The sequence below is a fragment of the Sitophilus oryzae genome, unplaced genomic scaffold, assembly GCF_002938485.1.
Source record: "Sitophilus oryzae breed Bouriz unplaced genomic scaffold, Soryzae_2.0 scaffold_1395_pilon_pilon, whole genome shotgun sequence".
Classification (NCBI taxonomy): domain Eukaryota; kingdom Metazoa; phylum Arthropoda; class Insecta; order Coleoptera; family Curculionidae; genus Sitophilus; species Sitophilus oryzae.
This window is the reverse complement of record NW_022146054.1, coordinates 1,072,418-1,085,885: the sequence shown is the minus strand read 5'-3', so window position 1 is coordinate 1,085,885 and position 13,468 is coordinate 1,072,418. Positions and strand designations below refer to the sequence as shown.

Sequence of the window (13,468 nt, the reverse complement as noted above, 5' to 3'; positions counted from 1 at the left end):
TCATACTGACATTAACATTATTATTGTCATAAACATTATGTCCATTTTAAATAAAATGTTTGCCCTGAAGCAGTTTTGCAGGAATAAAGGCTATTCAACCGTATTGAAGCGATGTTTAACGCTGAATGTTGACACGGCATTCGATAATAAGGTATATAGATTACATCAAATTGAGACTGGTCCATCAATAACATCAGAACTGGAAAAAGCTGAAGCTCTTAAATTGTTTAAACAAATGGATATGGTGCGCAGAACTGAAAATGCCTTAGCAGGTTTATACAGAGAAAAGAAAATTAGAGGGTATAAACTTTTAATTTATATTTATATATTTAGTTATGAGTTTAAAAAAATATTGATATTTAGCGCTGTTGATATGCATAGTCAAACATTTCATATTCATGCTAGCACAGTCGAAAGAGAAAATTGAGCATACTTATTAATATTAATAGCATATCTAATATTTAATTAGCACCATGAACTGGAGTTGGGCTAAAACGTGAAATCGCATTAACAGGTACCTGATAACCGTGATTTTTTACGTGGGGAAGACCGAACAACTAGGCCAGTCAATCTAGAGGTTGAGCTGGAAAAAATTAGTAACCAACCGATCTCAACGGGAATATGTAGATAATGATCTCCTATTTAACCCCTCAAAAGTCTCATTCGGTCCCAATGGGGGAAGTTTGAAAAAAAACGCCCCCATCTTGGATTTTTTTCTCAAATATCTCCGTTTGCATAACTTTTATCGAAAAAACTAAAGATATGTTTTTTGTAGAGAATTAAATTTAGAATATTTTACCTTAAATCATTTTTTTTTCTAAAATAAATAGTAATAGAGATAGAGCAATTTTTTATTATACAGTTTATAAATTTTCCAGTTTGTTTAAACCAATCAGCTATAATTTTTGCGTTAACAGTATAGTGTATAAATTTAAGCACAAAAATAATTAAAAACAACGTTTAAATATTATTTATTAAATAAAATTATTGTTAAAAAAATTATTATTAAATTAAAGTTATTAAATAAAATCTGATATGGCGTCATCCTGAGCATCATTTTAGCCTCAACTAAAATACTAAAGTTTGTACAACTGATTCCGTAGCACTGACCATACTTTGAAGAACGTACAAAAACCCAATTTTCTACAAGAGCAATTTTTCGAGCACTGATTCTCTTTGCAATTGCAAAAAAATAATTTTAGTAGGTCAGGAGGCTCCACATCTTCTGTCGATTGAATAGGTGTTAGATTGGTTTTTTGATCTTTCTTCCATCCATATTGTAAAGGATCTTGTTGCCAATCCATTCTTGAATCTAAAAAATACAACTTATAATATATTTTCTATAATAGATGCATCTTTACAGTTACAATACCTGAAAGTATGTCCTGAGTTTTGCAGAGTTCTCAGTTGGAGGCAAATTAGATAAATTAAAGGTAGCCTTAAGTCATTCTCAGATGGTTCATATGTTTAATATAGCTTGGGCAGTGATATAGCTTTAAAAGATAATTTAATCCTGACCGAAACAAGTCAAAAATGTGCCTGTCGGTACTGAAAAGAGATGACGGTCTTTGTCAATACCTCGACGTATTTTTAGAAAAAAATCCTAACAAAGATGACTTGTTTGAGTCAGGATTAATTTATCTTTTAAAGCTATATCACTGCCCAAGCTATATTAAACATATTAACCATCTGAGATACACTCTCTACAATAGGATTACATCAAGACAAGTCCTTAAGACTACCTCCAACTAAGAAGCCTCCAACTGAGAACTCAAATTAACAAAGAGCAAAACTCCATTTACTCAGGACATACTTTCAAGTAGGTAACTGTAAACATATATCTATTAAAAGAAATGTTATAAGTTGTATTTTTTAGATTCAAGAATGGATTGGTATCAAGTTAGATCCTTTACAATATGTATGGAAGAAAGATCAAAAAGGCAATCTGACACCTATTCAATCAACAGAAGATGTGGTGCCTCCTGACCTATTAAAATTAATATTTTGCAGTGCTCTAAAAATTGCTCTTGTAGAAAACTGTCTCTTAAATGTTTCAAATGTTCACTTCAAAATGTGGTCAATATCAATGCTACGGAATCAGTTGCACAAACTTTTGTACTTATTTTAGTTGACGAAAATAACGCTTAGGATGACATCATAGTAGATTTTATTTAATAACTTTAATTTAATAATATAATAATAATACATTTTTAATTATTGTTATAAACGTTATTTTTAATGCTTAAATTTATACTTGGTTTATCTATACTGTTAACGCAAAAAATATAGCTGACTGGTTTAAAAAACATAAAAATTTTATTAAATTAGATTAAAACGTATAGTAAAAAATTGCTCTATCTCTATTACTACTTAATTTAGAATAAAAATATGGTTGAAGGTAAAATATTCTAAATTTAATTCTCTACAAAAACACATCTTTAGTTTTTTCGAAAAAAGTTATTTAAATGGAGATATTTGAAAAAAATGAAAAAATCCATGATGGTTTTTCTCAAACTTCCCTCACTGGGACCGAATGAGACTTTTGAGGGGTTAAATAGGAGATCATTATCTACACATTCCCGTTGAGATCGGTTGGTTACTAATTTTTTCCACCTCAACCTCCAGATTGACTGGCCTAGTTGTTCGGTTTCGCTTTTGCACTTTCAACATATAGGAACAACATATAGGAGCGAATCACTGTGTTTGCCGTATCAGTCACGTTTTGGCCAGTCACGGTTTATTCTTATCTTGGTAACGACCATGATCCGTTATTTTATTTCACGGTGACATAATCACAGATAGCGTATTTTTGCCCAACTTTTCTATGAAAATATGCTCCAAAATGGGTTTCTCATAAACTAAAAATATAGTAAATACTAGGAGGACCATTTTAGAAAAATGAATCACTTCATTTCGTCATTGGAATTCCTACTAGAATTTGTGTAGCGGAGGGGTTAGTTTTCACTCTCTCCGAACCCATTTTGATTTTATGTGAAAGTCACATGTTATTTCGATTAGCAAAACATAGACACCCTAAATCTAATTCAAATCGGAATATAGGTTCTTAAAAAATGTGTTATTTTTTTTAAGTTTTTGAAATTGAGGTAAATTGTGTTAGGTTAGAAGAAATTAAGATAAATTGTGTCCAATGAAATTGATTCCAAAAATACGTAGTAGTTCTAGGCCCACGGAATATTCGGACGCCCTGTATAATTATATATTTTATATAAACGGTAAAATGTAGATACGATACCGGGTACGTCTCAAAAGTGGCTCACCCCTATAACTTTTTTACTTTTTCAGATAAAAGAACGAGATTTGGTAAGTAGTATATGACATAAATTGACATCCTCTAATTACACGAGCTTGGGTATCTAACATCATTCCAGATGATTAAACTCCCTAAAAAAGGAGATACCACTAACTGTGACAACTGGAAAGGTATTGTTTTGTTAAACACCATTCACAAGATAATATCCTCTATAGTTCATTTAAGGTTAAACTCCTATATAGAGCCTACTCTGAGAGAGAACGAAGCTGGTTTCCGACCGAACCACTCGTGCATTGACCATATTAACACATTGCGCATTATCATAAAGCAGTCAATAGAATTTAGGTCACCTTTATTCTTATTATTCATAGATTTCGTCAAAGCTTTTGACGGTATCCCCCATGCGATAGTATGGAAAACTCTAAAAGAAAAAGGTGTTCCGGAAAAACTAATTAATATAATCAAGGAACTCTACAGAAACACAGAATGCAATGTGCTGCACAACGGCAACGGTAGAACCAGCGACAGTTTTAACTTAGGGACAGGAATAAAGCAGGGTTACACATTATCGCCGCTTCTATTTAATATCGTACTCGACAGCGTTTTGACTAAAGCCACAGCAAATATTAGGGGAGTACAATGGACTCTGACATCGCATCTGACGGATCTTGATTATGCTGATGATATCTGTCTCACAACGCAATCCTTCAAAGACATGGAAGTGATGCTCAGACGTCTAAAAACAGAAGCAGACAAAGTAAGATTAAGCATAAACATCGACAAAACAAAGTCAATGCGCATTAACACAAACAACAACACTCCATTCAATGTAGGAATCAAACATGTCGAGAATGTAACAGAGTTTACTTACCTGGGAAGTATTGTAACAGCAAACGGTGGCGCAGACGCGGATTATTGTCAGCAGGATCAGGAAGGCGCAGCGAGCCTTTGGCCAACTAAAATCAGTTTGGACCTCCCGTCAACTCTCCATACAAACAAAATTAAGAATATTCAATTCCAACGTCATACCAGTTTTATTATATGGCTGCGAGACATGGAGAGTGACAAAAATATCCATCAACCGTCCACAGGTTTTTATCAATCGCTGCTTGCGGAAAATACTTAAAATCTTTTGGCTAGACACTATACGTAACACCGACCTGCTTTATCTTACAAACCAACAAGAAGTAGGCATTGAAATCCGCAAAAGAAAATGGGGTTGGAGTAAAAAAATATCGAGGGTGCCATTTAAAAATCAAAAGTTGTAGTCATTTCCGGTGAAACAAAAAGTGACCGAAAACAATTGAATATGTCAATCAATCCTAATTTATGTCATATATACTAACTTACCAAATCTCGTTGTTTTATCTGAAAAATTAAAAAAGTTATAGGGGTGAGCCACTTTTGAGACTTATCCGGTATAATAATAATGGCCGTTCTCTGTTAGATTCTGTCATTTAGTTGTTGGACAAGAAGCCGTCTGTGTGGGAATAAATTCAATAATGAGACCACAAGATACCATAATAACATCCTACAGATGCCATGGCTGGGCTGTCTTGAGGTGTGAAAGCATATCTGGTGTTATTGCAGAACTTCTGGGTATGGTATATAAAAAATATATCTCTTTTTGATTATTACCAGCATAATATAGGTTTTCAGTCTGGGGCGGCTAGAGGGAAAGGAGGGTCCATGCATATTTATGGTCCCCAATTTTTCGGAGGAAATGGAATAGTTGGGGCTCACGTACCTTTAGGTGTTGGTATTGGTTTAAAACACAAATATACAAACGATGGTGCTGTTAGCGTTGTGTTGTATGGCGATGGAGCTGCTAACCAAGGACAGGTATGTGTTTCACTTGAAACCCAAAGTACCCAAATATATTTATATCATTCTACTATATTTTTCTATATTTTTTTATATGGTCCACATTGTTCCAAAGAAATTCTGAAACAGACTCGCAGGGTGGAGTCGCTATACTCATCTCACCTAAACATCGGAAGAATATTACAGAGTTCAAATCCATATCAAATCGAGTAATTTTCGCTGCTTGAAGTATACGCACCAACTGCATCTTCTGACGAGGACGAGATTGATGACTTTTATGATAATATAGAGAGAGCCTTAAATACATCTCAAACATATTTTACCCTCCTTATCGGTGACTATAATGCTAAGATAGGCAAATGGGAGAAAGACGATGGCCCATATATAGGGAAATATGGTCTAGGACAAAGAAACGAAAGGGGCGAAAAACTTCTTAACTTCCTTCAACAACACAACATCTATGCAATGAACACCTTTTTCAAAAAAAAACCGAATAGAAAATGGACCTGGGCTAGTCCCGATGGATCAACAAGAAATGAGATTGATTATGTCCTATGTAATAAAAAACACATTGTTGAAGATGTATCGGTAATCAACCAATTCTCTACTGGCAGTGATCATACATTAGTTAGAACTGGAATTAAAATCAACACATCACTAGAAAGAAGAAAACTCACCAATACTAAAAGACAACACCTAAATCTGACCAACCAAGATACCCCTAACTACCAAATCGACCTAAATAGAAGACTATCCAATATGCGAAACGCGGAAGACCTGTCATTGGATAATCTGGTACAACAAACAACCTCCCAGATTATAAATAGTACCAGGAATACCGCATCAAGATTAAAAGTTGCCAGAAACCCAAAAATATCCCCAGAAACACAACAACTAATGATGGAGAGACGGAAGCTGGATAAGAGCACATCACAATACAGAGAAATGAACAGGGTAATTAATAAGGCTATACGTAAAGACACCAGAACTTACAACACGAATATGATAAAAGAATGCATAGAACAGAATTCCAATATGAAAGTACTTAGAAGGAACAGACTCGGAAGCAAAAATAAAATTTACCAACTGAAAGATTCGGAAGGCCACCTAGTCTCGACCACAGATTCAATGCTGACGGTGATTGAAAAGTTCTATACAACACTATACAGCAAGCAAATAACAACGATCAGCGAACCAGATGCCATGGCTGGGCTGTCTTGAGGTGTGAAAGCATATCTGGTGTTATTGCAGAACTTCTGGGCATGGTATATAAAAATATATCTCTTTTTTTGATTATTACCAGCATAATATAGGTTTTCAGTCTGGGGCGGCTAGAGGGAAAGGAGGGTCCATGCATATTTATGGTCCCCAATTTTTCGGAGGAAATGGAATAGTTGGGGCACACGTACCTTTAGGTGTTGGTATTGGTTTAAAACACAAATATACAAACGATGGTGCAGTTAGCGTTGTGTTGTATGGCGATGGAGCTGCTAACCAAGGACAGGTATGTGTTTCACTTGAAACCCAAAGTACCCAAATATATTTATATCATTGTACTATATTTTTGAATTAATTATTATTTCAACCTGGTTAGGGTACCCAATACGTAAATAAACCTATAATGTAATAATAATTATATTCCATTATACAGGGTATTATCACGGCATATATATCACACGGCAGGCCGACTCGCTTTGGCGGGAACGCTACGCGCATATCCTCGCGCACGCCGCCATTTGCGTTTCCATCAACAGAAAGTAACCAGTGTCGTAGTTTTTTCAGCGACAACACACAGTTACGGCAGATTCGGGTCAGTAGCGTGCGGCTTAATTTATTTTGATTTTTTCTTGAGTGATATATTTTGTTTTTGTTGTTTTATTTTTGTTTATTATGTGATATATTTGGGTTTTCTAGTTTTATTTTCGTTTCTTATGTATTATAATTGCTAAAAGGTGACCGGTGGCGTAGAGGTACAGGCTCTCGTCTACCAATCTCAAGGTTGTGGGTTCGAATCTCACACCCGGCATTTCATCAGCCGACAATTTTTATTAAAATAAAAATAGTTTGGGTACCTAGGTCGATTCAGCCTTAAATGAGTACTTGGGATTCACAATCCTGAGGTAACGCGAAATTTCGAGAAATAATAGGCGGTTGAAGCGTAGTGCTAGCCACATTACCTTCCTTTGTATACCGAACGGCTCTAGTATGGCAAGCTGTACCTTGCTACTCCCAAGGCGTCAAACGCTTATACGGGAGCTAGTATTATTATAATGTAATATAATTTGTTTTAGTAGTTTTATTTTTGTTGTTCAAGAAAAGTTTCTTTCTGTTTCCTAGAGATCCTATTAGGTTTGTATATATGTGATTAATTATTTTAACATATTTTAGTTGTGAAAAAAAAACAGTAGTATACATATTAGGACATTCAGCTAAATAGGAAGATCTAATTAAAAATTTTAACAAACTTTAATATTAGTAAGATTTAATGTTAAATATTTAGTAAAATTTAATGTTGTATCTAGACATTAAAAACTAAATTTAAAAATCATTATACTATTAATTTAATTATAATTATAAAAGTAAATAAAATGAGTATATCTAAAATAAGTTAACAATACATTTTGAATATATAAATAAGGCCCACAAAAGGTACAAGTTGCGTTCTGTTCATTTTGAATTTAAAATGTTTACCAATTCACTTTGTAACCGTATAAAATACAATGCGGTACCTACTTCGTTGCGGTCCTGCCATGAAAAAAATAGAAGTTTCCAAAAAAATTGTGGATTTATTAATTTGTGAAATTTGAATATTAATAAAATTTGCTACGCCCATTGATGGGCATAATTTGTACGTAGCGTCTTTATATTGTTCAATAAATATTTTATTGGTATTTCTTTAATTCTTGTTTGTAACTCCTGGCATGTTTTTGTTAGTTGCATGTTTTTTAATTTTAATTGTCTATTCTCTACAGTGAAATATTTAATTGATTTTTTTCATTTTTACTTGTCGAGAAGTATGCGCGGTTAAGGATTCATTTGTTTGGACAAAAGTATTGTGTAAATAAAATTCAATTTCAGTCAATTACAGTATTTTTTTAATACGACCCTGTCGTATTTTCTTAGAAATTTTTTGATACGTTTTAATCCGGCCCTGACTAGGAAACGATAATGGCTCCGTCAAGGTCAAATTTTATAGAAATTTTAAATAAAGGAATCTGAGCAGAGTTGGCGTGCCGATTGTTTTATGTGCCGTGGTATTATGATCTGTCATCATCATTATCATTTTTAGCTTATTCAACCATTTTCAATTATGGTGTAGCCTCCTTCACATACTCTTTTTCTAGTAGAGCCTATTATTGTTGTCTATTGTAAGCTATGCGGTCCCAAGTTATCCCTGATAATTTCCTAATATCATGGTCCCATCTCAGGTTCGGTCTTCTTCTAGGTCTCTTAATTCCTCGGTGGGTACCATGCTGTAATTTTTGTGGTCCATCTGTTGTCCGTTCTTCTTGCCAGGTGTCCTGCCCATTGCCATTTGAGGTATCTGACACTGTGGATAACATCTATTACCTGGTTTTTTTGTCGTATCCATTTTTTTGTCGTATCCACTCTATTCTTTTACGGTCTCTTTTAGTTATTCCCAGCATATTTCGTTCCATTAAGCGTTGTGCGACCTGCAGTGTCCTTATGATGTCCATTTAAAGTGTCCACGTTTTGCATGCATATGTCATGACGACTGGTAGTACACATTGGTCGAATGTTTTCTTCTTTATAATATCATAACTCTAGATCATAATATATACTTACGTGGATAAGTAAATCACTATGGAAACTGTCGCAAACATATCAACGTCTTCCATTTATCTTCTTTTTTTGTTGCACACGCGATGCTTCTACTCTATCTATCCTTGTCGAGGACCTATCGTCCGTGCGCCAAATTTGAATATTAATTTTAATTGAACAATAAATTGGATATTTACTGTCACAGAAATTAAATTATATAAAAAGCACATTTAGGCACTCCATACGAATATCAATATTCTTAAGAAATCTAACCAGAAAGTATGCATGTGGCTTAATATAAATAAAAGAACAACTGAACACTTTACTTGCCTATGAAAAGATAATTCGGGGACCTTTATATTAGAACTTTCACACACTAAACACTTTCTAGCCATTTTAAGGAGTATTTAGAAAGTCCAACCAACGGAAAAAAAAATAGAAAAATAGTTGCACAAACTTAAAATTAGCTTTTCACTGAACACACTTGCATCCATGGCTATATAAAAAGGTCGATAAATGAGTATTAAATACAATTAAAAAAAAAACGCAAAAAAGAAGCGTCGTTACACAATGGAAATAAGATTATGACATGATTATGACAATATGATGACAATGAAAAGTTGGTTTCTATAACAATATATAATTTGTACTTTCTAAACCGTATAAAAATGTGATTATTTTGGAAATACGTATATACGTCTTCGAGGTAGACAAACCTAATGAACGTTTCATAAATTCAATAAAGTAGGTTTGAAAATGGTATGTCGTGATGTTTGAGATATATATTTTTTAACGCTAAACTTATGGCGTTGATTTATCCACGTAAGTATATATGATGTGGGATCATAACCAACTGTTACTATGCGTCAAGAAGTTTCCAATGTTACATTTTATATAAAAGTATATCTATAAATACTGAAATAAAAGAATCTTAAGGATGTATTTAGCGATTCAACTTCTCCATTCAAATGGATTTGTACTAATTTGTTTGATACTGTTGAGAAAATATAAAATAATAGTTAAAAAGTTGAATACCTGTTGAATGCATATAAGTGTAAATAACTAACTGAATTTTGTTCCATAGGTCTTTGAAGCGTTTAATATAGCGAAACTATTAATGCTGCCTGTTTTGTTTATTGTTGAAAATAACTATTACGGGTTGGGAACGGCAAGTCATAGGAGTTCTGCCAATCCGGAGTATTATAGAACATGTAGCTTTCTGCCAGGTATACGATGCAGTGGAATGGATATATTAACCGTTAGAGAATCGACAAGATACGGATTCAAACATATTTTAGATGGAAAAGGCCCGATAATTGTTGAAATGATGACTTACAGGTTCGTTGTTTTTTAAAGAATTTTAGAACTGAACTAGAACTTTTAATATTTAAATGTATGGTTTTGCGTACAGGAAACCTTCAGAATATTGAAAATCGCTCGTGGGTAAATAACAAATTGTAGGTTGTTGTTGCAGTTACTGGTTTTAATATTTATTAAAATAAAATAAAAATGATTATTTAAAACAGTAACTTTATAAAACCATTGATTGAAAGAATTAGAAAGACACGCAACACAATGGGCGAATTTATGATAAAGCTGATTTGATTTCCCCTTACGTCTCAACTGCTGTACGGTGGACTCACCACTTGCTCTGCAGCCAACGCATAAAACACTTATTTTCTCTAAATCGGCCAGCAAAGGTCCAGCGGGTACCCAAGACGGTATGGAACTGAAAGTGACAGTGTTACCATATTAAAATGTAATATCTGTAATGCCTTAGACGAAAATATCTTTGGATGAAAAATCTGCGTTTATACACCTTTTTTATATAGGTGGGTTCTGGTTGCACCTTATATGGAACCGGCCAGGGTATTGAATATTTATTCGTGTTAAACATAGAATAAGCAACAAAAATAAAAATTCTTTTATAAGTACCGAATATTTCGTACGATCGAACAAAATCGTTTAGTTGGCTTGGAAACAATAATTACTAAATAATGATCACAAATAAATAATGATCACAACCTATTTAAAGTAATAAATACTTTGGCAAATAAACTATGAACCATACAAATGCAGTAAATGTTTTACAATATACAAATAATGAATAGGTACATAAGATAACGGGTGAAATGTAAAATATATTTTAAATTTTGGGGTTTGAAAATCGATTTAATTTAACAACAAACATTCAATATCTACTAATAGTGATGCATTATTATTTGCATTACAAAATTTATTTGTATATTTTGCAAGCATCTTTGTTGAAAAATTATATTTGCAAATAATGCAATATCAGAGAAAAAAAGGCATCAGCGATGGCTATGAAATAAAGATCGCTGTAATTTTATATGTAAATTATTACATATAAATATTATTATTATTATTTTTAAAATACAAACCAAAAATACGAGGAATAATTATGTTTTCCATGTATTTCTTCTACAACATATTTATTAATCCGTAGTATCTATCTAGCGTGACGTCATAAATCTCGCTCCGAGGCTGTTCTATTAGAGACGGCATTGGTCTGATATTTAGAAATGTCAAAGCTTTGACAATTATGACATTTCCTGTTGATTTTTGCAAGAAGAGGAAGAACTGTCACTTGTTTTATTATTTTCCTTTTCTATTTCACGAAAGTAAAAAGAGTTACCTATCTGATTCGTTCAGGCACTCAATTTAAAAAATATCAGCAACTTTTTTGATAGAGGGATTTTATATTGACTTAAATTTTAGAAAGAATAGAACGAAAATGGTGAAATTCTTAGGAACTATAATACTAGAAAAAAAGCTTGCAAAATATAGTTTCACTAACAATTATTAGTAAATTTCTCTCCTGACACAATAAACCATTAATATGTTGTTTGTAAAAATTTTAGATATTTTGGCCATTCTATGTCAGATCCAGGAACAAGTTACAGAGACAGGGATGAAATTAGCAGCGTCAGGGAGAGAAAAGATGCCATTCAGCATATGAAAAACATGCTTGTAGAAAGTAAGCTAGCCACTCCGGAAGAAATCAAAGCAATAGAAACCGAAAATAAGAAATTAGTAACAGCAGAAACAGAAAAAGCGTTCAAAGATAAAGAAACACCGGTAGAAGAACTAACGGCTGATTGCTATAAGTCATTTCCGTTCCCAATGAGAGTGCCTAAAATGCACACATGGATACCACATAAAAATATTGGAAAATATGGCTCTGTATCAAAATGATTTATTTACAAGTATTTTACATAGTATATTGAGTAAATAAAAAATAATACTTTTTAAATTATTGTTCAATATCTCAACATTTTTTAGTCATTATTATTTATTTGCCCAACATATTTTTTTAATTTCTATTTCCCGGCACAAAATTCCGCCACTCTAAAAATTTGACAAAGTTTCATGCTTCATAACTTTTTATTTTGTAATCCGATTTTTCTGAAAAAATAAAAAAGTTATAGGGGGTGAGACACTTTTGAGACGCAATCGGTATACCCATTTTTACAAAATCGCACCTCATATAAAAAAAATTTAATTTTGCATTTAAAAAATTGTACAAATAGTATTACATTTAATAATAATTTAATATAATTTTTAGTCATTCAAAAAAAATGAGATAATGGACTTCACTCTATTGTTGACTTACCTCGTACACGAATAGAAACGCATATGCATTTTCATTTTCTACAACAAAAGAGACAACTCCAGTTCAAATTTCATCCAACATTCCTTTTCGAATATTCATAAAAATGTAAATATTCTAATATCGCACATGAGTGCAGGGTTATGAGACTCTGCCACGATACCAAGGAATGTTACACCACCGAAATAGACATTGAACATCTGCATAGGTAGAAATTATGTGCGAGAAAAGCTGACGTAATTGGAAATTTTTTGGTGTCCTAACAACGAAATATGGGCGTAGATTGAATTTTTGTTCAGAGACGGTGTATTGCACATTTTTGTACCAAACATGGAATATTAAACAGGGTGTTTCAAAATATGTGCCATCTCTCGTCAGGATATTCTTCATATAAAAAGAAGATTTATTTCTTTCATTGACATAGGTCTGATTCAGCTTTGTTTCGTAACTACAGGGGGTTAAAGTCTTGTTTTTTTTTCGATCTATTACAATTTTCTTCCAACTTGCTTATAGTGATTTGAATAATAAAATTTTGGCCTCAACTTTCGTTTAGCTGAAATCTGTTATATAAAAAATGACTATACACGTGTGGCAAAATTTCATTAGCAATAGGAGCTTTTCAATGCGATAAAAAAAGATGGTAAGGCTGCAAAATACACTGCAGTACAACAGAGACGGATAAAGTGTCTTTTCCCTACCATTGTATAGAGGGGAAGTGATCATAGAAGTGATACGACGAGAGAGCTTCTGCGTGAGGGGCGGGTCTTTAAGACGCTTGTGTGGGGGCTACCGGCTACTAATAGAATAGAATGGAAAAAATAGAAAGACGAAGGACAGTGTTGCCATTCTGTTAAATCAAAATTATGTTGGCTTATTCTAAATCCCGAATCTTCTAATCCCATTATCTTGCCTACTTAATGAAATATTAAATAAAGTACAAAACAATTTTAAGAATGTTT

General features: G+C 33.1%; 1 protein-coding gene across 1 annotated transcript; it reads left to right on the top strand.

The window, feature by feature from the left end:
- The first annotated feature begins 11 nt into the window (after nucleotides 1–11).
- LOC115875728 (pyruvate dehydrogenase E1 component subunit alpha, mitochondrial-like) lies at nucleotides 12–12,139 on the top strand. The gene is made up of 5 exons (XM_030891242.1): nucleotides 12–300; nucleotides 4,719–4,870; nucleotides 4,923–5,113; nucleotides 9,963–10,216; nucleotides 11,761–12,139. Exons 1-5 carry the CDS (start codon nucleotides 38–40, stop codon nucleotides 12,092–12,094), a joined length of 1,194 nt encoding a protein of 397 aa, XP_030747102.1. The 5' UTR covers nucleotides 12–37; the 3' UTR covers nucleotides 12,095–12,139.
- Nucleotides 12,140–13,468: the final 1,329 nt, after the last annotated feature.